Source organism: Mycteria americana, chromosome 1, assembly GCF_035582795.1.
Source record: "Mycteria americana isolate JAX WOST 10 ecotype Jacksonville Zoo and Gardens chromosome 1, USCA_MyAme_1.0, whole genome shotgun sequence".
NCBI lineage: Eukaryota > Metazoa > Chordata > Aves > Ciconiiformes > Ciconiidae > Mycteria > Mycteria americana.
In genome coordinates this window covers 119,437,978-119,464,821 of record NC_134365.1, presented here as the reverse complement: position 1 = coordinate 119,464,821, position 26,844 = coordinate 119,437,978, and the positions used below count along the sequence as shown (strand labels likewise).

The 26,844-nt window shown below is 38.8% G+C and overlaps 1 protein-coding gene across 2 annotated transcripts; it reads right to left on the bottom strand.

The window, feature by feature from the left end:
* Positions 1–1,810: 1,810 nt before the first annotated feature.
* IFNAR1 (interferon alpha and beta receptor subunit 1) lies at positions 1,811–26,410 on the bottom strand. Of its 2 annotated transcripts, none has more exons than XM_075517630.1 (11): positions 26,239–26,410; positions 16,694–16,814; positions 14,956–15,149; positions 14,088–14,245; positions 12,766–12,913; positions 11,704–11,818; positions 10,660–10,862; positions 9,287–9,441; positions 8,306–8,459; positions 5,096–5,223; positions 1,811–3,658 (listed from the first exon to the last, which is right to left on the bottom strand). In XM_075517630.1, the coding sequence occupies exons 1-11, from the start codon at positions 26,339–26,341 to the stop codon at positions 3,431–3,433; spliced, it is 1,707 nt and encodes a 568-aa protein (XP_075373745.1). In that variant the 5' UTR covers positions 26,342–26,410; the 3' UTR covers positions 1,811–3,430. The 2 variants fall into 2 exon arrangements, with proteins under 2 accessions (XP_075373745.1, XP_075373741.1); XM_075517626.1 differs by having other exon boundaries at positions 1,812–3,658; positions 5,096–5,250.
* Between the last annotated feature and the right edge of the window lie 434 nt (positions 26,411–26,844).

Below are 26,844 nucleotides of genomic sequence, written 5' to 3'. Positions count from 1 at the left end.
CCATCAATACTGACAAATGCAACTCTACATTGTCCAGTTGAAAGCATTCAATTGTTAACAGGGCTGTATCTCATCCCACTGAGCAATTTCAGTGAAGAGAGTCAAATATAGTTCCTCCTCAGACTTCTTCCATACCACGTAATAAAGATGAGCTTTCTATCGTTAGAAATATTTTTAACAAGGAAAAAGAAAAACACTTCAAGGGTCTTATTCTTTAGAAAGACACTGGAAATTGAAAAAAGACATTTAAACAAAGTTCCTTTATGCACTGTAATAAACTGCTCTTCGAAGGTGAACTGTAAAAGTTCTGTCAAATTATTTTTCTAGTATTTCTGGATCCACGTGAAACATATCAGAATGAGTTTGCCTCAGGTATTTAGGAACTTAATTTTCCAGTTTAAGTATTAGATATTATATAAATAGAATGAGTATTTCCATCTTACAGTTCTGGTTTTGCTGCTTCTGGCAACATTGAAAAGAACTGATACAAGATTTTCTGTAACCTGTCTTATAACCAAACTTCAAGCATACATATATATTCATTACCACTCACTTGGTTCTACATTCTGAAAAAAATGTGGATTGCCTGCAAATTATGAATTCTGCCTATTTCAGAAACATTCACCATAGACTGCTTTGCTATCATTTGAAATCTGACAGTGAAATCCTTCATGTTCGCTTTCTTCCAGAGTGCTGAAACTCCAGGAGGCAAATAAAATCTTGTGTCACAGAAAACAGTTATCAAAATAAATAGCCCACAGTTAGCTGCTGAAATATCAGATGAAAACATTTTCCCTAGATGAGCAAGGAAAAAACAAAACAAAAACGAAACCCACCACACCTTACTTCAGTAAACGTGTTTAAATAGCTTCGCTTTTGAAAATCCCCAAAATGAAAATATGTCCTCAAATTCTACTGTAAAAGTAGGTCACAAATAAGAGAAATAGACTGAAATTGAAGTTGTCCAGGAGAAAAACATCCAGGAAGGCCAGCTACAGCATAAATCACTAAGAGGAACAGTTGCATAAACAAGTTGCATCCTCACAGCAAACTTCTATTATACTGAAGAGACCACACAAATACAGACAACTTCATACCATCTTTTGTTTAAGTATCTTGCAAGAACTCAGAGACAGAAGCTATTTACCAAAGACCACAATGACTGGAATGTTCATGTTTGGTGTTCTTATTTTAGGCCCCGATTCAGAAAATGAATTAGCGCTTTCTTGCTGATTTGTCTAAACCATGCAACACTCCCAACATAAGCCCTAATTAAATTTATCTATGATACTCTTCACATTGGGGTTTTTTTAGGAAGGACAATAACTGAAGACTCATGGCCTCATGGTTTAACCCCAGTCGGAAACTGAGCCCCACCCAGCCGCTTGCTCACTCCCCCCATGGTGGGACGGGGGAGAGAATCGGAAGAGTAAAAGTGAGAAAACTCGTGGGTTGAGATAAGAACAGTTTAATAGAGAAAGCAAAAGCCGTGCACACAAGCAAAGCAAAGCAAGGAATTCATTCACTACTTCCCATGGGCAGGCAGCTGTTCAGCCATCTCCAGGACAGCAGGGCTCCATCACGCGTAATGGTTACTTGGGAAGACACATGCCATCACTCCAAATGTCCCTCCCCTTCCTTCCTTCTTCCCCCAGCTTTATATACTGCGCATGACGCCATATGGTATGGAACAGCCCTTTGGGCAGTTGGGGTCAGCTGTCCCGGCTGTGTCCCCCCACAACTCCTTGTGCACCCCCAGCCTACTCGCTGGTGGGGTGGGGTGAGAAGCAGAAAAGGCCTTGACCCTCTGTAAGCACTGCTCAGCAGCAACTAAAACATCCCTGTGTTATCAACAGTGTTTTCAGCACAAATCCAGAACATAGCCCCATACTAGCTACTATGAAGAAAATTAACTCTACCGCAGCCAAAACCAGCACACTTGGGAACTTCCAAAGTATCCATGGTGTAGCTTCAGTGTCACTATGTCAAAAATATATGGAACCAAGAAAGGGATAAAGTAGTAAATGTGCAAAATTTATTATGTTCTTCAATGAACACAGGGATATAAAATTTATAAAATTAGATCACAGCTTCAAAATTAAAAAAATTATATATAAACACCAACTATTGCTTGTTACAATAAACAGCCCACAGGAAGCTCAAAACCAGTTTACTCTAAATCAATTTCTTCATAAAAAATAAGCTACTTCTAAAAATTACTTCAAAAGAAAGTGGTATGCAAACTGAAACATTATTGCAGCATATCCTTATAATTTGTACAAAGGAAAGTCTGTTGGCAAAATGAGACTAAGCTGAAAAAGCTCTGAATGACAAGCATCCTCACCATCCTGTTAAAAGGCATTTTCTAAATTCAACTTGGGTCCTTCTAATTACAGAAATAAGTTTCCTCCTTGTTGAAAGAGATTCACATTTCTAAATACAATTCAATTGAAGTAAATATGTTACACTTCTGGTTATGTAGCTATGGGGGGGGGGAATAAATCAAGAATATACCTCTTAACATGCCTTGTCATTTAAATTAACAGTATTCTTTAGTTTCTTCTTACAGTGCACATCTGGTTTGGATTTTTGTAGTTTTTTATCCTAAATGCAATGCAAAACAATTTGACCCAACCTCTATTTACAAAGAGCTTGCACTATGAGATTTTTCTTTATAGTAAAGTGAAGCAAACCTCCTTCCTGCCTTTTCCCCTCCCCATACTTGCCCAGATTACCGAGTGCTGTGAGAGGTGAGCACCCTGACGCAGGGACACAGATACCTGAACAAGCAAGTGGGCGCTGGGAGCATCCTGCAGCCATGGCCACAAGGAGTTCTACAAGGAGGCTCAGAGGAGCCACCTCACTGAGGCTACCATTCGTCTCTTTGCATCTTTTGCTCTGGACCTACTGAGCCAAAAAGCACTGCCCCCGAAGGGGCTGGAAGAGAATGTCAGAAGAGTTCTTCAAGTTGTATCAGGCATCCACTTCCTTCTACCTGTGTAAACATCGTTACAATTCAATACTGGAATTTAAGGCTTCTGTCACAGTACACCCTGGCATTCAAACCAAACTTCTAAGATAGCCAGAATCTCTTCTTGTGGAACAGAACAGGCTTCTGCTGAGGGTATCAGGTTCAAGTATATAAAGTGTACAGGCCTGCTCCTCTTTATGCAGATGGTATTCTTTTTATCATATGATGAAAAGCCAGTCCAAATGGTGTAAGGTACGAGGTGTCAACTGTGTTTTAACTTCAGTCAGTTTGCAGCAGAAAGGGTATGCAACTTTCCACTAATGAAGCACAAATTTGGAAACCTGAAGACAAAGATCCCAAAGTCACACTGCCCTCCTTAGGCTGCAACTTTCATAATAAAAAAGTTTTAAGTGTTTATTATTCTGCCAGTCCCATATATGAATTTTATTTTCTTAAAAGTTATACTATTTCCTTTTCTAGCGTTTCTTCTGACACTTTGGTCCCTGAAGTATCGTCATCATTAGAATAATTTCCTGAATCTCGACTGCTCTGTTTAGAATGTTTGTAGTCTTTAAAATCAATTTGATTTACTTCTTCTGTGATGACAGTCTCAATTATAGAACAATTTTCTATTGGTTCTTCTGTAGTTGACAGATAAGGACTATGAAAGAGCTGTCCTCCAAAACCCTGCAAAAAGAGAAGCAGAAAAGAAAGAGATGAACATTCATACATAATACCTAAATAATGACTCTGCTTAACACCACAGCTGTACAAATCTGCTTTATTGTATTCAGTCACATCATGAGGTTTTCTACCTATAACATGCCATTTCCTTCCCTAAATTCACAAACTCAAAGTTAGGATGAAGTTTAGTTGCATTCATATAATAGAACACTAAAGATTGACTCTAACATTAATCTTAACTTTTGCTATGCTCGTAGTTGTCAATCGTCTATATAATTGCAATATTTCATTGATTATAGCCTTATGAGACCACACAAGAACTAAAAGAAAATCCTAATTTAGGACACTTCCAAAGATCGTGTGGTAGCACAGGAATGACAGGTGTGTGTTTGCAAAGTCTACAAATCATTAGCAGTTATAAAGCAGAGTTTGAAAGAAGGAAGAGAAAGTGAGCTGCTGCAGCAGGATACCACGCCTTATACAGCTCTCAACAGTGCACTGCTGTCTAACCTACGTGCTTCAAATCTGTTCCCTGAAGCGGTCATTTATATCAAATCCATCACAAAAGGTTCTAAATATGCATTGCGTTAATGATGTTACCAGTATTCTACTGAACAAACCAGCTAAAATGCTGCCTTACAAATAAATTAAATTCTGATTAGCCCTTGTAAACGATGACACTGGTTGTAAATTACAACTTTATTCAGAAAGCTTTGTGTACTACATATCCTAGGAGCTTCAGTGAGAAGATGACAGATGTTAGCAAGGCCACAAGCTACTCAACATCAATGTTCTGAGACACACAGAAGAAAGCACAGTGAAAAGCAGTTCTTGCTACACTTCAAAATATACCCACACTTACGTGTTGCCCTGTTCATTCCAGAACAGGATCCCTACTAAGTAGTACCTGTGCCAAGCTGAGCTGGAAATTGGACAACATCTGCTTTTTTAGAGACCATCCAGGCTGCTAGGTCAGGACACGGTAGAAGCATTTGCTACCTGCTACACTAAAATTTCCTCTAAAGACTGGGCTTGCATTTTCACCTCCTCTGAGTTTTAAAGGGTGGTAAAAAGGCTAGAGCATGCTCTTCCAGATTACACAACAGGAAAACATTTCTGGTCTCACATAGCAGGGCAAAAGTACCTTACCACACTGGGTAGACATGCACACGCTCTGGAATGAAGGATCGTTAGCAACACTTTTGCACAAATAGAAGAAAACCCATAAAAGTTAAAATATTTGCTAATCGCAGAATTCTAGAAATTGATACTACCCATTTTTTCCATAGGAATTCCTGCACTTTGTTAAAACCTATACAATTAATCTTGGCATACCCATAGGACCACAGGATAACAGACAAACACTTTTTCATAATATTTTCTGTTCATTTTTCTAAAAATACATCTGCTTAATGAATGAGAAAAAAAGTATCATCTTACCTCTATGTTCAAAGGAGGTTGGCATGACGGAAAGAACACGTATTTGATTTTACTGTAGACTTGATACAGGGCAAAAATAAGTGGTGTAGCCACAAGCAAGACAGCAATCAGGGCAGTTACAAATGTCGCTAAAATGATCAGAGGTAAAATTTTATCTAAAAAAGTGAATAAAACCCATTCAGTCTAGGTATTCATAAACTACAAAGATTAAAGAACATATCTTCAAATCTGCTACAGTACTTATCATACAATTTCACATTTCTGCAGTACTATACCCAGCCATGATGATCATTACAAAAATGATGCCATTCCAATATCTTAGATAATTTTATTAAAAAACACAGCACAAAATATTCATCCAATATAAGAACACAGGCATTTCCAGACAGGATCAGAACCAAGATCCAGTTATATTCCAGTTATATGTCACTATTTGACAGCAGGACAAGAAGGCTGCACGTAGACAGCTACCATGAAGCACTTGATGCATGTAAATCTATTGCGCTATTGCTTGTGTACAGGGTATAATCCCAAGGAACGTAATATGTAATTGATAGAGCGCTCTCCTTTAAAAAGGCAGAGATACAGAAGTAAGAACTCCCACAGCCTATGGAGTAAGAATGGACAATTACAAAAGTGAAGTTGGCCCATGGTTATTTAGCAAGGAAATGATTAGAGTGCCTAGACTTGCAGGGTCTTCACGGGCCCAAAAGCATCCAAATGGTTTCCTGGACAAGAGAGGAACTCCAATTGTTAAGCTTCAGATGACTACAACACAGCCAACAGAGAGACAAAGGATCTTCCAGTGAGCATCTATTCCTTTCAGATGCTTATCTAAGAAGAAATCAATCCTAAGACTATTCCAGTTATTTTCTACACTGCTAGTCTACACGCTAGGTCAGCACAAGATTTTACTTGGTCAGTACAGAAAGAAGAGATTAATTTCACTTCAGTGTTCAAACATGGTGTCATCAACTTGATGATGCCAAGCTGAGTGGTGCAGTTGATTAGCTTGAGGGAAGGGACAGCATCCAGAGGGACTTTGTCAGGCTTGAGGAGTGGGCCCATGTGAACCTCATGAAGTTCAACAAGGCCAAGTGCAAGGTCCTGCACCTGGATTGGGGCAATCCTCAGTATCAATACAGACTGGGGGATGAACGGATCGAGAGCAGCCCTGTGGAGAAGGACTTGGGGATACTGGTGAATGAAAAATTGGACATGAGCTGGCAATGTGCGCTTGCAGCCCAGAAAGCCAACCGTATCCTGGGCTGCATAAAAAGAAGTGGCCAGCAGGTGGCGGGAGGTGATTCTGCCCCTCTGCTCCACTCTCATGAGACCCCACCTAGAGTACTGCGTCCAGCTCTGGGGCCTCCAGCACAAGATAGACATGGACCTGTTACAGCAGGTCCAGAGGAGGGCCACAAAAATGGTCAGAGGGTTGGAACACCTCTCCTATGAAGAAAGGCTGAGAGTTGGGATTCTTCAGCCTGGAGAAGAGAAAGCTCCGGGGAGACCTTATTGTGGCCTTTCAACATTTAAAAGAGGCTTATAAGAAAGACAGAGACACATTTTACCAAAGCCTGTAGTGACAGGACAAGGGGCAATGGTTTTAAACTGAAAGAGGGTAGGTTTGGATTGGACATAAGGAAGAAATTCTTTACGATGAGGGTGGTGAGACACTGGAACGGGTTGCCCAGAGAAGCTGTGGATGCCCCATCCCTGGAAGTGTTCAAGGTCAGGTTAGATGGGGCTTTGAGCAACCTGATCTAGATAAAGATGTCCCTGCCCATGGCAGGGGTATTGGACTAGATGATCTCTGAAGGTCCCTTCCAACCCAAACCATTCTGTGAGTCTATGGTTCTGCATTCCTGTATTAAGCCAGGAACTGTGGAAAACCTTCTAACAGGCTAGGCTCAGTTCCAGGACTTAAGGTTGGGACCTTACGGTAGAAGGACTTTACACGACAGAATCCAGCTTTTGACAGTAAAATATTGTAGTCAAATCTTTTATCTGTATAGTCAAGCTATTCAGTGCTTAAGTTCAAGAGTCTTGCAAACTTCCTTCTCCCCTCCACTCTTTTGCTTTGCAACATATTCTCTGGCACTATCTCTAACAAACTGAAGGGAGTTTGAACATACTAAAATTAATACATACCAGGAGACACTTTACAAATAATCAAGATGAGACAATCAGGTCTTTTTATGTCTATTGCCAGTTAGTACGAGTGATCAAAGAATGGAAGATTTCCACACTGGGATATAAGAACGTATGGGAAGTACAGGGCATAATCTGTATGACTATAGAGTCTTGAATGTACTGCTTGGTCTTAAATAGGCTCATTATAATAGAAGGATATGGGGAAGACTAATAACTAACTAGTAAAATAGATTAAAGAATTTCTCTTATGAATGTAAAAAAAGTAACATTTGTTTCTTTTTAGGCTTGATAAAGACAAAGCAGCGAGGACTACAATATAAATGAATCCTAAGAGCTTAAGATGTGAGAAAGTAGCATTACTATTATTACATTTTCTTAGCTTTAAGTCAGTTTGGATATCTAGTAGTTTTTCTAGTGTTACAACCTGTTAATAGAAGATAATTGGCCAAATTAAATTCAACAGATAACCTGCTCTTGTGTTCTGAGTGAGTGTAATCCATCTACAAATGTATTCTCATTTTGCACAAAGGTGAGCTTTCAGCTGTAATGAGTCTGATGATTTACCTCCTCACACTTTAGCACAGGATTTTTTAAAATTTAATTCATTCACAGAAGAATTAAGACAATTCCAAGAATAAAACAGTCTTGAAAACATAGCATTTAGCGATTCCTTGCACCCTCGTAAAAATATCTTGAAAGTACTGGAAATTAAAGCTTGCCTATTAACAAGTCATTGTACAGAAGCAAGTTTAATTCACAGTCATTACAGTTATTAATCTGAGATAATTTCTACAGTGAGTTGTGTCGTGGAATAACCAGAATGTAATTTTGATCAGGTCAGAAGAGAAGCAGTTTATTAGTTTAGCTATAGGAGGGAACACAGAGCAGCAAAGTGACAGACTGCTGATATGGATCTCTGCCCAACTAGGTGCTTACTCTGTGAGGCCATTAGGTCATGCTGCAAATATTTTTTAACTAGTGAGACCTGTAAAGGCATATGAAGGGTTAGCAATTTTACTTCCAGAGGTGTAACAATTCCCAAGCTCTTCCTACCTCCAGGTGTTTTGATGCATTCCTCTTCGCTGTAACGACTGCTTTTGTTGTAAACTTCTGAGAATGCTTGTACTTTTACGCAGTACAAAGTGGAGGGTGTTAGATCAGAGACTGTCCCTATTGTCTGTTTTATCTCTTTCATTTTGATTTCCTCCTGAAAAAGAAAAATTGGAAGAATGAGATGCACATAAATAGTACAAGAGTCACTCAGATTAGAATTTTGGCCTCTGCTGAAGGAGTAATTCTGTAAGAAGTTAGGCACCATTCTGCACTTGGATTAAATAAAGTAAAAAGAACCACACAACTCTCTCCTAAGCAAACACATTCAGGAAAGACTTATCAGCAAGAACCAACTGCTTTTACCTTACTAAAATTTTACAGTTCAAAGCTGTGTGCAAAATGAAACTTCCTGTTGCAGTTTGTTTTATTCTCTTCTTCCACGCATTTACACATACACATTTACCGATTACTGTAAGATATTTTACTGTAAGAAGCATTTACAGAATATGGAAAGATCCATTAAAATGTGAGCTAAAAGCATGCAAGACTTCATTGTTTTATGATACATATAGCTATAAAACTGCAATACAGAAAGAAAAGAATTTGAGGGGCCGGAAGCTACATTAAGACAGTGCACAGAGTCATACCGTAAGAAAGACGGCATCACAAGAACCCTACAACTTGTATTCAAAAGTGAGCCATTTAGCAGCTTGTACAACACTCAGTGCAATTCTGCAAATCATTACACATAGCCACATCAATGGAAAAAATTAAAATCTCAATTACTTTGTGATAAAAGTAATCTTGATGAGATTTTTAAAAGAATCTTTCAGAGGAAAAAAAAAAATCCAAATTGATTGCATGATTGATACACCATATATGTGCCTCTTTGGAAAATAAGCTTCTTGAGGAGAACTCTAACTCAGTATTTAAGGAATAACAAATTTTATATACTGCTTTAAGTATTTAACTAGTTCATACCTCATTATTCAATGAATTCTTCCAATACAGAACCCGGTAAGATAAGTCATAATGGTCCCTCATGACTTCACTCTCAGATCCTCCTGGAGGAGAAATCTGGATATGGAGCAAAACATCACTGATGTCCACCTTTATACCAGGAGGGCCAATTTCATCTTAAGACAATTAAAAAAAACAAAGTTAAAAATAAGACTGAAAGAATACAAATAAAAATACTGCATAAAATACTGTAATTTAAATCTCTGACAATTTTTAAGAACTTATATTTAGAAGTCTAACTTGACTAATAGCTTTATTCAGAATCTCGAGTCCTGAGAAATATTTCACTTATTTTCTCCTTCCACACCCATACGTAGCTTCTGCAAGTTTCAGTGACATGAAATATACAGACAGTAGGATTAACTCTGTGCAAGTCGAAGTGAAACTACTGAACACTTCATCTCATCAGGATATGGGCCCTCTTTTTCACATATACCCTCTTTCACAGTTACAGTATAGTTGAAAAGTGAAAAGCATTACAGTTTTTGTTTTCTTTTCTTGAATTAGTTACCTAGGTCACTGATATCTTATTAGAGAATTGTCTACCAAGAGCTTGGACAAGGGAAAGCTGACATATAGAATAGCTATTGATTCCATCTTCAATATGGAAGGCAATGGAGTATTACCCTAAACATTAGGTAAACATTTCTTGATGTTTATGATCGATGACTTTTTTGAAGTCAAACATTTTAGTAAGGTCACATTTCTCACAAAATGAAAGAAGTGCAACAAAGATAAAAATTACTATAATTTCACTCTGGAGAGCGTTACATATTTTTGACTTAGATGTCACTATCATTTATGACTACTTTTTCATGAAGCTCTTCAGGGTTGTATGTCAATGTAATACTGCTTCAGCACAAAATTCAGGGGTGCACTGTGCAGGGGTAGAGAGGAGGAGGAGATAGAGTAGATGCACAAGAAAATAGAGGCAGTGGATTCCAAAATTATTTGACTTTGGCATTGTTTTTCTGAGATATCAAGAAGTGCTCCCTGTCAATGGCAAAAGTCAGACTAGGGATATTTCTAGTACAAGCTCACACAGTGATTAATACAGTATACAGTGAGATTATAAAATGCCATATAATGCTTTGTGGTTTAATTTTGTAAAGCGAATGATGTGATTCTAAATATACTGAAATACTGGCTGTGCTGAATAGAGAAGGCCATGGAAAAACTCCTGTTTAACTTGATGAGGCCAGGATTCCCAACACAGTTTCTGTAGGGGAACTATGTATTCAGTTTCATTAATCTAGCAAGTTTCTTTCTGCAAATAATAGCATTAGGTACAAGTTTGTTGAGAAATGAAAATTTAAGAAAACACAGTTGCTTACTTGTTATCAGAGGATCTACTTTTACTTCCTTAGACAAACACGATTTATTATATTCACTCATGGCCTGCACACGGAGATAATAAAATCCAGAAGTAGCAGTGATGATAGATGAGAAATTGCATTGTGTATCAGTGATGTTTTCACATCCAGGTACATTGAGCCACTTCACTGAGTAATCATCATGAAGTTTCTTTAGATACCCACTGCAAGAGATATTTTAATAGTTTTTGATGTGAGGTCCTTGAACTCTAGAAAAAAAAGTATGTTCACTTGTGCTACACATTTTTTTTTTATTTTTGGAAGAATGGGCCTCTTAGAAATTTCTCATATTTAGAATACTGTTTTTTCATTTATAACTGAACCAATGAGGTTAACTGGATCAGGAAATATAAATTAGTGCTTTAATCAAGCCTCAATAGAAAAATTATATATCTGTTTTAGAAATTTTTAAAATCCAAATTAAGATTTTTCATATAGTTCTATTAAGTCGATTATTTTTCTGTTGTGACGAAGGAATTCCAAAAGAATGCTAGAGGTATCTCTCCTCTTCATTTGGATGCTGGCCACAATATTTGTGCAACAACTGGATATTAAGATACAGGTTTATAGACATGATGGGGGTTTTTCCATGTTGGGATCTGATCAGAAGTAATCAAATATGTTGACAATTGAAGCCTTGAACACCTGCCTTTTTGCTCACTTCTAGTCATCTAATTTCTTCATATTCAAAAAGATACAAAGCAATGCAAACTTCACATCTTTTAAAAATGTTACTTAGCATATATTTAGTAGTCCATTCCATCAGGTATTTAACACTCTTAAAAGAAGCCTAGTACCCTGAAATTCTAGGATATGATGTTATATGCAATCCTTTTAAAAGCCACACTGTGTCCAGATGAGGTACCCAATGTTTCAGTGAATACATTAAGCCACTTTTGCTAAGTATTTCACTTTAAGTTCTAATAACTATTTGCAAAATACAATGGATGGCATTTAGAATTACATAACCTGTTTAAATAGAGATATGGAAACTGTTTAACTCACATGAGATACTGTACATTGTAGCTCACACGTTGTTTATACCGATTATTCCAATGCAGATGAAATCTCATATTCAAAGCAAGAACGCTCACATTTGTTGCACAGAGCAGGTCATTCACTGTTCAAAATGAAAAGGAAACCCACAGTTACTGAAAAGCTTTATATTATGTACAGCAACTTCTCACTGAATGGGCATTTCTCATGTAAATGGTCATGGTACACTTTCAATAATTAAAAAGAATAAATTGTCTGCTTTAATTATAAAGATGGCAACTCAAAGTGTGATATATACAGTATATTAAGCCTTTAGTAAAAAAAAATCAGTTAAAATCAATTCAGAAAAAATTAAGTACAGAAACGTTGAGATTAGTAGAAATAAACTGGTTCAGCAATAACTTGATGACAAAAATGTGTTAAATACACATGCGTAAACATAAAGTAAATTTGATGTACCATCCGTTCAATCTATGTTTGACTTTCTACATTCCCACGCTGTTACTTTTTTCCCCAAAATAAACATTTAAAAGTACTTAAACTGACAGCTGAACAGCACACAAAAGAATTTAACCTTAGACATGCAAAACAAACAACTGGTGGCAAACTGCCACTAAGCCATTCTTCAGAATCTGTAATAATAAATTCACCAAGGCCTGCATAAAACCAGTATTTTTTTAAGATTAGCTCAACTTTATATGCATTCATTTACTGCCAAGTATACAAACGGCTTTTGTTTTGCCTACATGCACATCCCTTTCCTCCTGATTCAAAGTCACCAAAAATAGCAAGTTTTCCAAAATACAGAAAGTAGTTTTTGCAATCCAAATTAATGGACAGAATTTGCCTCTGAGCAAAAAACTTTTTGTACTATTAAAACTCTAATATTGATAGGTGACATATTTTATATTGGTTTAAAACAGAAAATGTACATAACTCTCAAGATTGCTTGTATACCAAAATGAATAGGAACTTGGCATTTTTGCATATTTCTATTGCTTTAGAACAATTTACTTTCCAACAGTTTAAACTTGAGTAACCATTTTAAGATAAAACGATTTTACTCTGTACCTTTATGGGTAGTTTTTACACAACGAATGGGACTGAATAAGCCTTCTTGCAAGTCCAAAGGAAGAGTTGCTTGAACTTTCAAACAATAGGTAGTATCTGGTGCAAGATCATCAATTATGTCAGTAGGAAAAATACTTAGACTCCTGAACTGTAAGAAACAATTGCAAACAGCATATGAAGATAACTGCTCTTCCGGATGAGCTGATTTTTTAAAGTAGCTTTTTTCTTCCCCAGGTTTCAGCCCATTTATATAATATGCCATCAAAAATGCTAAAATAGGGAATGAAGGACAATATATAAGCTGAATAAATGCTAAAGGGAAGTTTCCAACTTAGCCACGTGACTGAGAGGAAGGAACATGCCGTGCTCCTTTAACACATGAAAGTGGGGAGGGATGGCGGCACTGCTCTACGCGACACATAACTCACCACACAAATATTCAGGCACATACTCAGAAGAGAAATAGTACACTTCCGTCCCTCAATTCATTGAGCAAACACTCCACCCTCCCCTTCCTGCACCTCCCTGCTTTTGGTTTACCAGACTTTACAGTGACTGACCTTTGTACACAGCTTGTACTTAAAGCTTTTTTTTCCCCTTTGACTTGTAATGATTACGATTAGGTCTTCCAAATGAACACAGGTACCTCTTCAATTCCTAGCGTAATCTGGCTGGCACCCATTCCCGTAAAAGGATAAAAACTTAAAAGACTGTTTCTACCTTGGTCTTTACAGAATATCTACATCTGCTGTGCGAGATGCACATTATGGCTTGGAAACTAGTTCACAATTACAAGACCTCAAAAGAATCCCTAAAAAACTCCAACCTACAGTATAAAAACAAAGAACTTAGTTAATGACACAGGACAGTGTACTGACAGCTGTAGTCCAGCTATATGGTCTCAGCAAGATCAAGTTAGCCTCTTACCTCTCCCCTCCCCCCTATCTATGCCTTACTATAAATGATTCTTCCCACTGCCTTGAACTCTTTCCCCTCCCTGTTCCTGCTGGCTGAGGGTGGGTGGCTCCTGCTCCAACACATCTGAGATGGTTTCACCTTCTTCCTCATGCATTGGAAAGTGGCTCCAGCATTTAACAGAAGTACAAACTCTTATCACAAAATACCTAATATAATCCTCTAGTAAAAACAAAACTAAAAAACCCCAAGAAAACACCCCCTCCCAACTTTTAAACTGCATAGCAACAGTTATGCACAGTTACGTAATTAAACAATTCCATTTTAGAGCATGAAGCAATTAAAGTACATATTGGACAGTTATGTTAAGGTTAAAAAGTAAAAAAAGAAAAAAAAAGTGATCATACCTCTGCATTTGATGAATTTTCCCAGATAACTAGATTATATTTAAAACGTACATGAGCTATCCACATTTTTCGGACCTGATTTGCTTCTGGAGGAGAAACCTTAATTTTTATGACTCCATTTGTGGACTGCAACTCTATTCCTGGGGGACCAATCTGAGCTGCAAATATTAAAAGAAAAAAAAAAAAAGTCAAGCATGACTACGTAAAGAAGAAATACCAAAAAAGTAATTTACATTAATAAAACCACAGTAACTGCCTATAGTATCTTATTTTTAATTCTTTTGAAACAGTAACAAGATCACAGTAATTGCCTATAGGGTCTTAGTTTTCATGAATCTCAGTGAGTATCTAATAGAAATCTAACCTAACAACCACCCACCATTACCTGGTTCTAAAAGCAGTAGAGTTAAAATGCAGTATTACTAGTGAATGTTTTCCAGAATCGGCAGTGCAAATCAGTATAAGTTATTCTAAAACATGCAAGGCAAGAAACCTAGCTCCAACAAATCAATCCAACATTGAGGGAAGGCTTCAGTACCATACTATACTATAACTACCGAAAAGTCACATGGTCAGAAGAAAACTTCCAGAAAAGTCCACTGTCAAAAAGGATTTTTCTGAAATCTAGAAAAATACAAGTGACAGAAAATTCTGTCAGAAAAACAGCATCACTTAGAATACTTTCTCCTTTCCAGAAAGGACAGAATCATAACATTCCATGACCTGCAAATACCTTATATTACGTTAAGGTTGAGAAAACCACTATCTCGTGTTGTTTTGAGCGATGGAAACCACATGCATTTTTTTCCACAATAATGTGCTGAAGGACATTTAACTAAAAATGTTACAGTATATATGAAGCTCATACCTATAAAATACGGAATCATTTCAAAAATGCAAGACCACGGAGACACTTCTCCCCTTCTTTCAGCCCTTATACGCACATGATGTGTATCATAGTATTTAGTTATTGCTGAAGAAAAGTCACATTCTGTGTGAGTAACTTTTTGACACCCAGGCAACTCCTTCCATTCTGTTTCATTTGTCTCAAAATCTTCAGACCTGTAAGAAAGAAAACGCCCCAAACATAAAACCAAATACACAATTTAAGTCTTGAGATTCTTTTTCCATTTCTTCTTAATGCTAATAAAATGTCACACCATTTAATGCTCTTTTATCACCAGCACCAGTGTAATGAGTGTTATCTACTTAGTTACCCTGGTATTCATATCGCCATTTAATTCATTAATTTAATCTATTAATTTACTAGTTTAGCCTTATTACCAAAGGTTAACTATCAGTCTGCAAGGTCTGATACCAGTTTGCTTTATTCACCATGTAAACACAGTATCAGAAAACAGCCTCAACAAACCGCCAAAATCCAGAATTATATCCTTAGTACACAATCCTAGTCTGTCAACGAATTTATAACTCATTGGAAGACAATTAGAAGTCTTGATGGCAAGAAGTGCTTAAAAGAGCATAAGAGCAGCAAAAAACCCCAGTTCTAACATCAGCAAGGAATGTAGACTAGGGGAAAAGAAAAACACAAAGGAGAAAACTAGAGTTCAGCAATAAGTGTTGGAATAATTAGGTTTACAGAAGCTATTTTTCTTGTGAGTTAACAGACATCCATACCTTATTTAAGAAAGAGACATTTCATATAGAGATTAAAAATGTCCTGACAAAAAAAAAAAAAAGAGGCACAGACTTGAAGTAGTTTATCCTCATCTCCTATCTTATCTTTCAGACCAGTATTACATATTTAAAATAAAACTATTTTCAAAGCAGCTGTTTCTCATCTACACATTGAATAAGGTGAGCCATTTTTCTTTTTTAATCCAAAATCATACACTAGGAAACGCTAAAATCAAGAACTTCTTAAATGATTTTATCTTACAAGTGTTTTTTAACATTTACTTGTCAGGAAAGTGCCACAAAATACCAAATGTATATGTATATGCATAAGTATTGGTATATGAAACGATTGAAGAAAACCAAGCAAACATTTAAGAACAAAAATTAAATTGTTTCATCTGGTGATTAAAATTTGCAGATGAGAAATCTGGATTCATAAACACTGACAAATTATTCAAAAGGTACACTGAAAATTCTCTCAAATTCTGTGCGCGTGTGTGGCTGCAACATAGCTTAATTAAAAAAACAAACCAGAGAATAAATAAATCTAAATACTACATTTCTAAATGTACTGGTTCATCTTCTCAAAGAACCACTCTAGTATTAAGTGGTTACTACCACTTACTACTATTACTACCAAGTGTGTTCTGCATTTATAGCATGTCGCTATCAGTGAACAACCTAATTTTACATACGAATTAGACAAACTGTGCTGGTTTTGGCTGGGATAGAGTTAATTTTCTCACTTTTCCGATTCTCTTCCCCATCCCACCATCACACAAACAAAGGACAATACTAGGATTCCACTTCATTTCAAGACTTAATCTTCCTGGCCTCTACCTTCCAGATTTCAAAAAGTTTCTAGAAGTTTTACATGGCAGTATCAAGAAGCATAGTAATTAATTATTATGCTTTTCTACACTAATAAGTGTCAGACATTTCTGGCTGAGAATAAAGTTACTACTTACCACCGGTATTCTGCTGAAAATGTCACATTGGTATAACTCCCAGTGTAGTTCCACCTTAGAGTGAAATTCGTATTTACAGCATAGACCTGAATATCCTGTGGACTCTTCAGATTAGTTTGGCCTACAAGAAAGTAACATAAAGGTATATAAAGATTGGCATAAATAATTTGTACATAACTTAAGCATAACTTACCTCTGTTAAAAAAAAAAGAAGTATAGCATTATAGTGAAATGAAATAACAATAAATATAAGAGTTACGAAAACCCCACGCTACTCAAACAGCACTTCAATATACAGCTCAGGAGCTGTGCATCAGGTAGCTCCTTCGCCTATTTGACTACGCAGCTCTTTCCTTTGCACTTAGTGTCTTTCTTCCCACGCCCCTTTAAAAAAAGTATATACAGTTGTAACATTCAAGGCCTGTGTTCACTGTCATGGGTTGATTATAAGCAGTCTGAATGCATTTAAACCAGTAGTTTATTGGTTGGATCCAACATCTGGATTTCAGCTGCAAAATGCTAGGGATTGACCTAATGCTGTCATTTCACAGTTGCGGAACAGATTGAGAATAGCAGACGTGTTTTGTGTCACGTGTGACTGCCATAAATTCAACGTATTGAACATAAATCCCTTTCAGTGAGGCTTCATCACATAGCAGATCTTGTATCTTGCTCATGGTAATCCTGTGTTTTCTTTTACACAAAGAACAGTGCATAAAATGACTTATGGAGGGCAAGGGCTAAGTCTCAGGACACATATAAGAATGTCCCTAACATCAAGGGAAGGACCAGACCATGAGAAGAGAAGGCTTAAAGTGGCAGACTGCCAACAAGAAGGAACCACGCATGCTAGAATCATCTGCAGGATAGCACTCTCTCCTCTTTATTTTCCAACTTTCAAAAATAATTATTAAAAAGAAAACAAAACAAAACAAAAACCCAAAAAACCCCACCTGTCTCAATTACCTTATATTCCACTTCCTAAAGAAGACTTCTTTACCAGTACCTTTGAGATATGCAGAATCCTAGGTGTCCCATTTGGTATACAATTCAGGTATCAGAGGACAGATGAGAGTAACAATGCTGTGGGAGAAGGAATTATTCGGATACTTACGAAAATTGAAGTTTATCTAGCTATAAGGTACCTTTTGCTTTGAATTATTTCACACCAGTCTATGGCACTGCTTCAAAGCAGTGAGACTAAAAATTTACAATCAGGGCTGAAAGTTTGGACTGAAAGTTTTCTAGTACTAGAAACTAAACTAGACTGTGGCTTACAGAGCAAAGGGAAACACTGTGAAGGCACAGGGAATACGCGTGAACTAAGGAAACCTCAGGCAGAAGTCACTAAAATTATACCAAAATCACCAACTGAGCAGCCATATCCAGATTTACAGAGTTTAAACTTCATCTAAGTCCTTCTGCCTGGTATCCTATGCTAGGTATCTTTGACAACCCAGGCTATGTACAATTTAGGCAGTGCACACCTCTGTCCTCTAAGAATGCACTTTCAACTTCTAACACATCAGGGGGAAAAAAAAAAAAATTGCCAAAATAATAATAATAAAAAAATAAATCACCACACACATCTCTGACTTGACTTTCTATTTTAACCAGTGGTGTGCTGGGCTGGGGCCAAGTGTATGAGGTTCAACAAGGCTAAGTGCAAGGTCCTGCACTTGGGCCACAATAATCCCATGCAACGCTACAGTCCTGGGGAAGAGTGGCTGGAAAGCTGCCCAGCAGCGTGTCCAGGTGGCCAAGAAAGCCAATGGCATTCTGGCTTGTATCAGAAATAGTGTGGCCAGCAGGACTAGGGATGTGATCGTCCTCCTGTACTCGGCACTGGTGAGGCTGCACCTCGAATACTGTGTTCAGTTTTGGGCCCCTCACTACAAGAGAGACATGGAGGTGCTGGAGTGTGTCCAGAGAAGGGCAAGGAAGCTGGTGAAGGGCCTAGAGCACAAGTCCTGTGAGGAGTGGCTGAGGGAACTGGGGTTGTTTAGCCTGGAGAAAAGGAGGCTGAGGGGAGACCTTATCGCTCTCTACAACTCCCTGAAAGGAGGCTGTAGCGAGGTGGGGGTCGGTCTCTTCTCCCAGGTAACAAGTGATAGGACGAGAGGAAATGGCCTCGAGTTGCGCCAGGGGAGGTTTAGATTGGATATTACAAAATTTTACTTCACCAAAAGGGTTATCAAGCAATGGAACAGGCTGCCCAGGGAAGTGGTTGAGTCACCATCCCTGGAGGTATTTAAAAGACGTTTGGATGAGGTGCTTAGGGACATGGTATAGTGGTGGTCTTGGTAGTGTTAGGTTTATGGTTGGACTCGATGATCTTAAAGGTCTTTTCCAACCTATACGATTCTGTGATTCTGTGTTACACTATTAATCACTTCCCAATGGCTACAACTTCTAAAAACATATGTTAGTGACCATCACTCTGAAAATTGCTTTTTGATGTCAGTCTAATATTTGATTATATTAGGAAGAAATCAGAAAAAATACATCCTATTTCACTTGGGCAATCAAAGTCTGTTTGCACATCTAAAGGGTTATCCTGAATTTGATTTTAAGAGTGGCTCTTCATTGCAAAAACTATTTCATATTTTATGTGATGACTAAATTCTCTTTATAAAAAGGAAATGTGCATAGAAAAGCAATCTATAAACTGAAGTCTGCAAAATCCTTTTGGAGAACAGAGTGGTATCCACAGACTACTGACTTTTGGAAATAACTCCTGAAAGCACAGAACTTGAAAGAAAAATAATTCAATAAAACCTTATGGATCCCACTACAGAATTTATTTCCACAACGCATGAATTTGTCACTCTTCTAAGCTGACAGACTAAGATAAGCCCAGGTAATGCGAAACTACATTGGATCATCATAAAATAAGACAGCAAAGGAAATAACTTTTTTTTTTTTCCAGATATTTATCCAACAGATGACTACAGATCAGCCAAAAAGCTTATGATAACAAAGGCAGCTATTTCAGATTTTGGCAAATAATAGCAATTTTGAATATTTATACCCCTCCACAAAGAAAATACTCACTTCATGGGAAAACATTATTTTCACTTTATTTGAGAATGTTTGCATTAAATTTAAGAATCAAAAAGCCTGGAACAAAAATGTTCCACTAGCTTTTAATAGTAATTTTAAAAAAGGCAAAAAAAAGCACACAACTCTGCTATTACCACACATAGAAAGTATAAGCCTGTCAGAGCCACCCAAAAAAAAAAAAGTAATAGTTTGTTTGAAGAATACCACCACCTACAGTAATTGATAGATTGGATGTTATAATCTTGCTTAGTAAATTTCATTGCTTTATGACCCAGTGGAAGATTATTTAAGTGTTGTGATACAGCATAACACTTTCAATTTCAGTTCTAAAGAAACATCAACAGATTGACATCTTTCACATCTAAAGTGCAGGGTAGTGCTTTTCCCTGTAAATACACGTATTCACGTATTTGCAGAGACCTAAAAAAAAAAAAATCATTCATACACTCGATCTCTGTTTAAATATTTATTTGTAAAAGATCTTAATAAGCAGTATGACAGAAAACCTTTTCAAACCATCTTTTTGGAATGCAATTCAACTGCTGACATTTGAATAGCCTCCTAAAGCAGACAGAAAATGAGATACCTTTTCCTCAATTCTCTAGCAGCACAGACACCAGGTGTAAAAACCTGCCATGGCAGTACTAAACACAAGTCTTTACAATAGGAGATTCCCAAGGTAGATTCTTTACCCTGAACAACATAGAACCTTGGAATAAACCATAAGAAGGTAGGATTAGAGAACATAGTATTAGCTGAGAACCACATTGCACCTACAGAGCTCCAACACTGATAAAAAACACTACTATATGTTAAGACTATTATTTTTGTTTGCCTTGGGTAGAAAAATCAAATATTCACTGCACTCCCAGAGTATCTTTCCCACATTTTCAAATCCTTATCTTATACATAGCATGAAGCTTTACAATACTTCTTATTAGACCTTTTCCTCTTGAGGTCAGATAGGAAAAAGGAAGTCTGGAAGCAGAAACAAAATAATTTCAAGATTCATGTTCTCCCCAAGTTACAAAAAACATGCTGATGTAAGACAGCTAACATTTTAAGCTAGGCCAGCTTTTTCTAAAGCTGGTAAATACCACAGCAAATAATCATATCCTCCCTCTGGATCCGAACAATATCGTAAAAATACAGCTCTGGATTCTGACATTTGGAAGAAGATACAGTATTGCAGTCCCGGAGTAAGAGCACACACAGTGAATTAGAAGGGATTTATTCCAGAACAGCTTTGGTTAAAGGCCCAAAAGATGACTGTCACAAGTCTCAGATTTGACTGCCTCTTTCTCCAAGAACTTCCTCATGCAAGTTTGAACAACCTTCGAGACTCATCTTGACATTTACCCTTTTTTAAACTTCCTTAACAAACTGCTGAAATTAGGTGTTAAGAGCTGTTTTCAGCAGCACATGATAGCCTTTACAGAACATGCTATTCAGAGACACTACCTGTAAAATTAACTTAAAATCCACTACAGGGTTAAAAGTAACTTATACCAATTACTCAGGGAAGACCCTATAGTTTTCAGCGAATTTTCAGAAAGTTGTTCAGTGCTATGTTCAACAATGTACAAGCATGAGCACTTGCGGTCAGTGCTCAGCAATAGTCAAAAAGGGAAAAAAAATTAGAAATTTGTATGGAATTAAGGGAGTAGAATAGAAAGCTTAATGTCATTATATAAATTCATTATAGACTTATCTTCAACACCATGTGCAGCTCTAGAGTGCCCACTCTTAAGCCGATAACAGAACAGAATAAGGCAGAGAAGGGTGACAAGGACAATCCAAGATATGGAACAGCTTCTGTCCTGTGAGGAATCAGACTGACTCTTCAGCCTGAAAAGGAGATCGAGGGGAGGATATGACAGATCTACAGACACCTAACGAGTAGCATGGGGAATGCAAGTGGCAAAAGATTGTTTGCTGTCTTCTTAACAAAGCCGGAAGCATCAAAACAAGCACCACACTGCTCTAAGCAAACAAATGAAACTGCTGCTTCATTGAACGCTTAGTCAACCTGTGGAATTCCTTCCCCTAGGGGCCTGTGAATGCTCAACTCTTACCTGGCTTATGAACTCAGAGTCAAATACAAAGTCTCCTCGCTGCAGACTGCTGTAGATGAACACTGGACTAGACGGCCTTTTGGCTTCATCTGGTATAAACCACAACAGGAAAAAAACCCTGAAAAAACCCACAACACTCTTTGTAGATCTATCTCGAGCTTGATTAGGCACTTTCCTCCTTGCCCTGGTCAGAAAACCAGATTATTGCTTCAGAAGGATATCTCAGTCCTGACAGACAACCCTGATAATTCAAACTATCTTCACCAGAAAATCAAACTTCTCCAAAGACCTATTCATTGAGGGTTCCACGTCACAATTATGCTCTTTCATCTGTTCACTCCATCTCCTGTTGCAGGTAAAAAGATGGATATAATCAGAGAGCCAACTATAATTTTATACTCCGAGGAACGTCTTTGGTTGAAATTTGTTAAAAGTTAATGATCACCAATTCGCATTTTAACACTTCCTAATCACCCATTCATATATTGGAAGCACAGAAACTGAGCTGGAAAAAACCTTGCAAAATCACATATTTTTCACATTGGAGAAAGCAGGTGGCCAATTCTACATACATCATCAGATGTTTGCATAGAGAAGTCCTATGGTTTCCACCACTATGCATAATCTATTTTTACAGGCCTCCAATCTCCTGAAATATTTTGCTATCCTTACCATTAGAGATCAGGGAAAGCTTTCTGTAAATCAAAAGCAAAGAACTCCCACATCAGATTTCCTAGTAGATTCTATTGGAGGTCTGGATCTTTGCAGAAGAGATCCAAGTTTCCTTACAGCAAGGATGCCTGCTTCGTTGTTGTTCATAGACCACGGACAACAAAGAGTTTACAGACTGCAAAACCCAGAGTCTAACCTACGTCTCCTCTAAGCACATTTAGCCCATGTACTTTTTGTCTATGGATATTAAAGCACATTATTCTTTGTCAGACATATTGAAAACTATGTTAAATGTGACTAATGATGAAGAGAAAACTAACCGGCAGCAACAACTCTTTTAGTTTTCCTTTTAAGCCGAATTTTCTAGCTTTCTCAATGACTTTTATTGCTCTCTTTTGTATTCTCTCCAAATGGTTGAGCTTGCTTGAAACAGTATACTTCAGAAAATCACAATACTCCAGCTGAGATTAATAAACAGAAGTCTAGCTTACAAGACACTTCACCAAACCTTTTCATTCTAATTATCACTGCTGTGCCCCAATACTTTTGGGGTTTTCTACAGCATAGCACTTAAACTTCTACACAAATTACAAGGCATTGTAACATTGCCTTTTCTTTTTTTCCTTTTTCCAGAACTGATATTTAGACCATCCTTTATCATGCTCTATTTGCCTAAGTACACAGCCCTGCTCACATCCTTTTTCAATAGCACTGTACTTTTTTCTGGAGTATTCCTCCAGTTTGTCAGGATACTTCTTGATTCTATGCCTACTTTTCAAAACAATTGTGAGCTCCTCCCACTTAGTTATATGTGGATTTAATAAGCTTACACTGTTCTATCACACAGATTATTAGTAGGTCCCCACTTGATACATCCTTCCCTCTTGACAGTGAACTGTAAAAAATTTTGATGAGCTGGAAAAATCATACTGAAGCAGTTTAACATAGATTATTTCTTCCAGTGTGCTTAAGAGATTAGTATACAATATAGATTCAGATTAGTATACAATATAGACTCAAAAGCAATACTAAGCCAAAATATATGCAACTGGAGCTCCTCTATCCACATAGCCTTTTATTTTAGAATAGCAGAAATTCAGGTTGATTTAACATGACATTTGTTCTCAATACTACAGACATGCATAGGTGATCCACCCATCCATCCTTTCACATAATACTTCCTATTTCCAGTAAGTGTTTTGTGTTTGCTTCCCTAAATTAATTTCTTAAATCCCAATGAACAGCAATCCAGGAATGAAGGAATAAACTCAGCAACGTTTAATTACCAGAGAAATTTTGTGATTTAGCTAGAAACCAGATATGCAAAGTAATATCTAAAAATCAAGATTTCTTCCTGGTTTATTTTACTAGTGTTTAAAAGCCAGACATTTAGAATTAATTCAGGTTTCTTCACTTAAAGCATGATTACGCTTTGGTGCCGAGGACAACATTATAAGAGATTAGACTTTTATGGAAAGAAGAGGTTAAAGACAAGAAAAGCTTTTAGCACAATTGCCTATTAAAATTTGACAGGGGAAGGAAGACAAACTAAAATAAATACAAAACTGTTCTAATAAATAAACATAATTACTTAATTTATAATATTTTAATTAATATTTTCAATAAATCATGGTTGAAAATAATAACAATTATATAACATGATGGAATAACAAAAGCCATTCAACAACAGAAGAAAGTAACCTTAGCAAGACAGAAATATACTCCCTCAGGAGACATCAAAGGGGAAATCCTGTTAAGAGTACATAATAGCTCACTGCTTATCCCATTAAGCATGTGGTAGAACCAATGGAAACTTTAACTCAAGCTTTCAGCATAGGAGGGAAAGGAGGCATCTTATATGCAATATTAAAAAAAAAAAAAAGCTACAACCAAACACACACTGAAAATGACCCAACTGTTATTGGTTCTGTGGGCAGAAAGGTGCTCTAGAGAACCAGGGAGAACTTACTGCAAGAACTTTTATACAGGAGCAGCAGAGAGGAACTGCTGGTTTTGACAAGGCAGAAGGTGAGAGGTCACTGTAGCAGAGCAATTACTTCTAACTCTAGAAGTAGTATGTGGCATGTTAGTCATTTGCTAAAATACGTGTGAGTTAATCAAAGTAGCTTTATGTATCACAATGCTTCCAGTTTTGGGATGGAATTTGGGGCTGAGGCACAAAGAATTCACCTAGAAACCAAATGGCTGAAAGAAAAAAAAGAAAGATAAGAGGTCCCAGAGCTGCTTCTCTGCCTGAATCCTACCATGAATGCAAAGTGTGGACCCCTGAAAACAGCCTCTCTCTAGTCGTCTTTTGGGTATGCCGAACTAGAACAATACAATCTTATACAGAATTCAAGAGTTTAGGTGGCATCAGAAGCAGCATGTACACACTAGCCCACAGAATCACAGAATGATAGAATAGTTTGGCTTGGAAGGGACCTTTAAAGGTCATCTAGTCCAAACCCCCTGCAATGAGCAGGGACATCTTTAACTAGATCAGGTTGCTCAGAGCCCCGTCCAACCTGACCTCGAAGGCGTCCAGGGATGGGGCATCCACTACCTCTCTGGGCAACCTGTTCCAGTGCCTCACCACCCTCATTGTAAAAAATTTCTTTCTTAAATCCAATCTAAATCTGCCCTCCCTTAGTTTAAAACCATTGCTCCTTATCCTATCACAACAGGCCTTGCTAAAAAGTCTGTCCCCATGTTTCTCATACACCCCCTTTAAGTACTGAAAGGCTGCTAAAAGGTCTCCCCGCAGCCTTCTCTTCTCCAGGCTGAACAAGCCCAACTCTCTCAGCCTTTCCTCACAGGAGAGGCGTTCCATCCCTCGGATCATTTTTGTGGCCCTCCTCTGGACCCGCTCCAACAGGTTCATGTCTTTCATGTGCTGAGGGCTCCAGAGCTGGACACAGTACTCCAGGTGGGGTCTCACCAGAGAAGAGCAGATGGCTGTAATACTTCCATTATCCAAACTAGCTTAGCCCATATACTCTCTGTTGCATGTCACAATGTCCTGTAAATATGCAGGAAGGTAATTTACAGCTTACCTGGGCTGCACAATACTTCCCCCTTGAAAAAAATTTTGTGCAGTAACTGTTTCTTGCTGCTTAAGGATGTAAAAAGAGGCACATGTTACTATCGTATGAGATAAAAATCTCATCTCATTAATTCTCTCATTTCCTGATTTATACTTTAGGCACTATCAGGCTAGACTGAGATGCCTTTCAAGCAAATCAATACGATGCAAAACCTGTTTGCCCCACACTTAAGCTACAACCGCTACAATTCACCGACAGCAGCTAAGCCTGAAGCAGACGAGACGTAGACAGCTACTTAACTCTAGAGTAAAACCCAAGGCACTCGACGGAAACTGAGCATCGCTTACCCACACAGACACACTTATGCAGGCCCAAGGCCTGGATGCCTTTGCATCCCCACAGCGGGATGCGGGACCACGTTCCCCCTCATAGCGCCGTAGGCCGAGGCACCGGGCAGCCGCTGCAGGACCAATGCGGGAGTGTCCGCAAGCCGCACGCCTCAGCGGGGCGGGGGGCTGCCGCGGGCACCTGTGCCGCACCACCCACAGCAGGGCAGCAGCAGCACAAGCCGCGACCCGCTCCCCACGCTCCCCCTTGAGAACGGGGGCCGCACCAGCGCCCAGCCACCGCCCGTGTGCTGTGCCGTGCCGTGCCGTGCCGTGCCCTGCCCTGCCCGCTCGCCGGGACCCACCTGCGCAGTGTGGGGGCAGCACGACCAGGAGCCAAGACAGCAACGCCGCCACGGCCACGCGCCCCACGCCAACCGTCGTCGCCGTCGCCGCTCCGTCGTCCATCCGTCCCTCAGCGCAACTAGCGCCCACACCGCTCTCGGAAACCCTGGGCGGCTGCGCATGCGCAACCACACTCCGCTCCGCGCTGCCGGCGGTGGGGGCGGGGCCGGCGCGGGCTGCCGGGCCGGGCGGGGCACAAAATGTCGGCGTGGTGGGGGCTGGGAGTCTGCCTGTCCTCGAAGCGTGCGGAGAGCGACTTACGCCGGGAGACTGGTGCCCCCCTCAGGCGTCTGTTCTCCGGTGGTAGTAATGGGAGGTGTTGCTTAAGGAGAGGGAGGGAGGAAGGGAGGGAGGGAGGTTGAGCGCTCCGCGGGCGCGGAAAACCCCGAAAATTGCGCGTGTTCCCAGGTTCCGCCGCCTGCCCCCGCCCCGTGGCAGGGTGGCGGGCCGGGGGGCGCGGCCGTTGGTCGTTGGGCCGGTGCTGTTCGCGGCGGGCGGCTGCTCGCCCAGCGCGCGGACCTGTCCCTCACGCCCGGTTGAAGCAGCAGCGGGGAGGCCAAGCCCCG

Excerpts from the sequence above, each read along its gene's own strand:
- IFNAR1 (XM_075517626.1), bottom strand. The coding sequence starts at position 26,341 with ATGGACGACGGAGCGGCGACGGCGACGACGGTTGGCGTGGGGCGCGTG. Across the intron at positions 8,460-9,286 it reads AGAATTCATTGAATAATGAG|GAGGAAATCAAAATGAAAGA; the intron begins GTATGAACTAGT and ends TTTCTTTTTCAG. Across the intron at positions 3,659-5,095 it reads AACCTCCTTTGAACATAGAG|GGTTTTGGAGGACAGCTCTT; the intron begins GTAAGATGATAC and ends CTCTTTTTGCAG.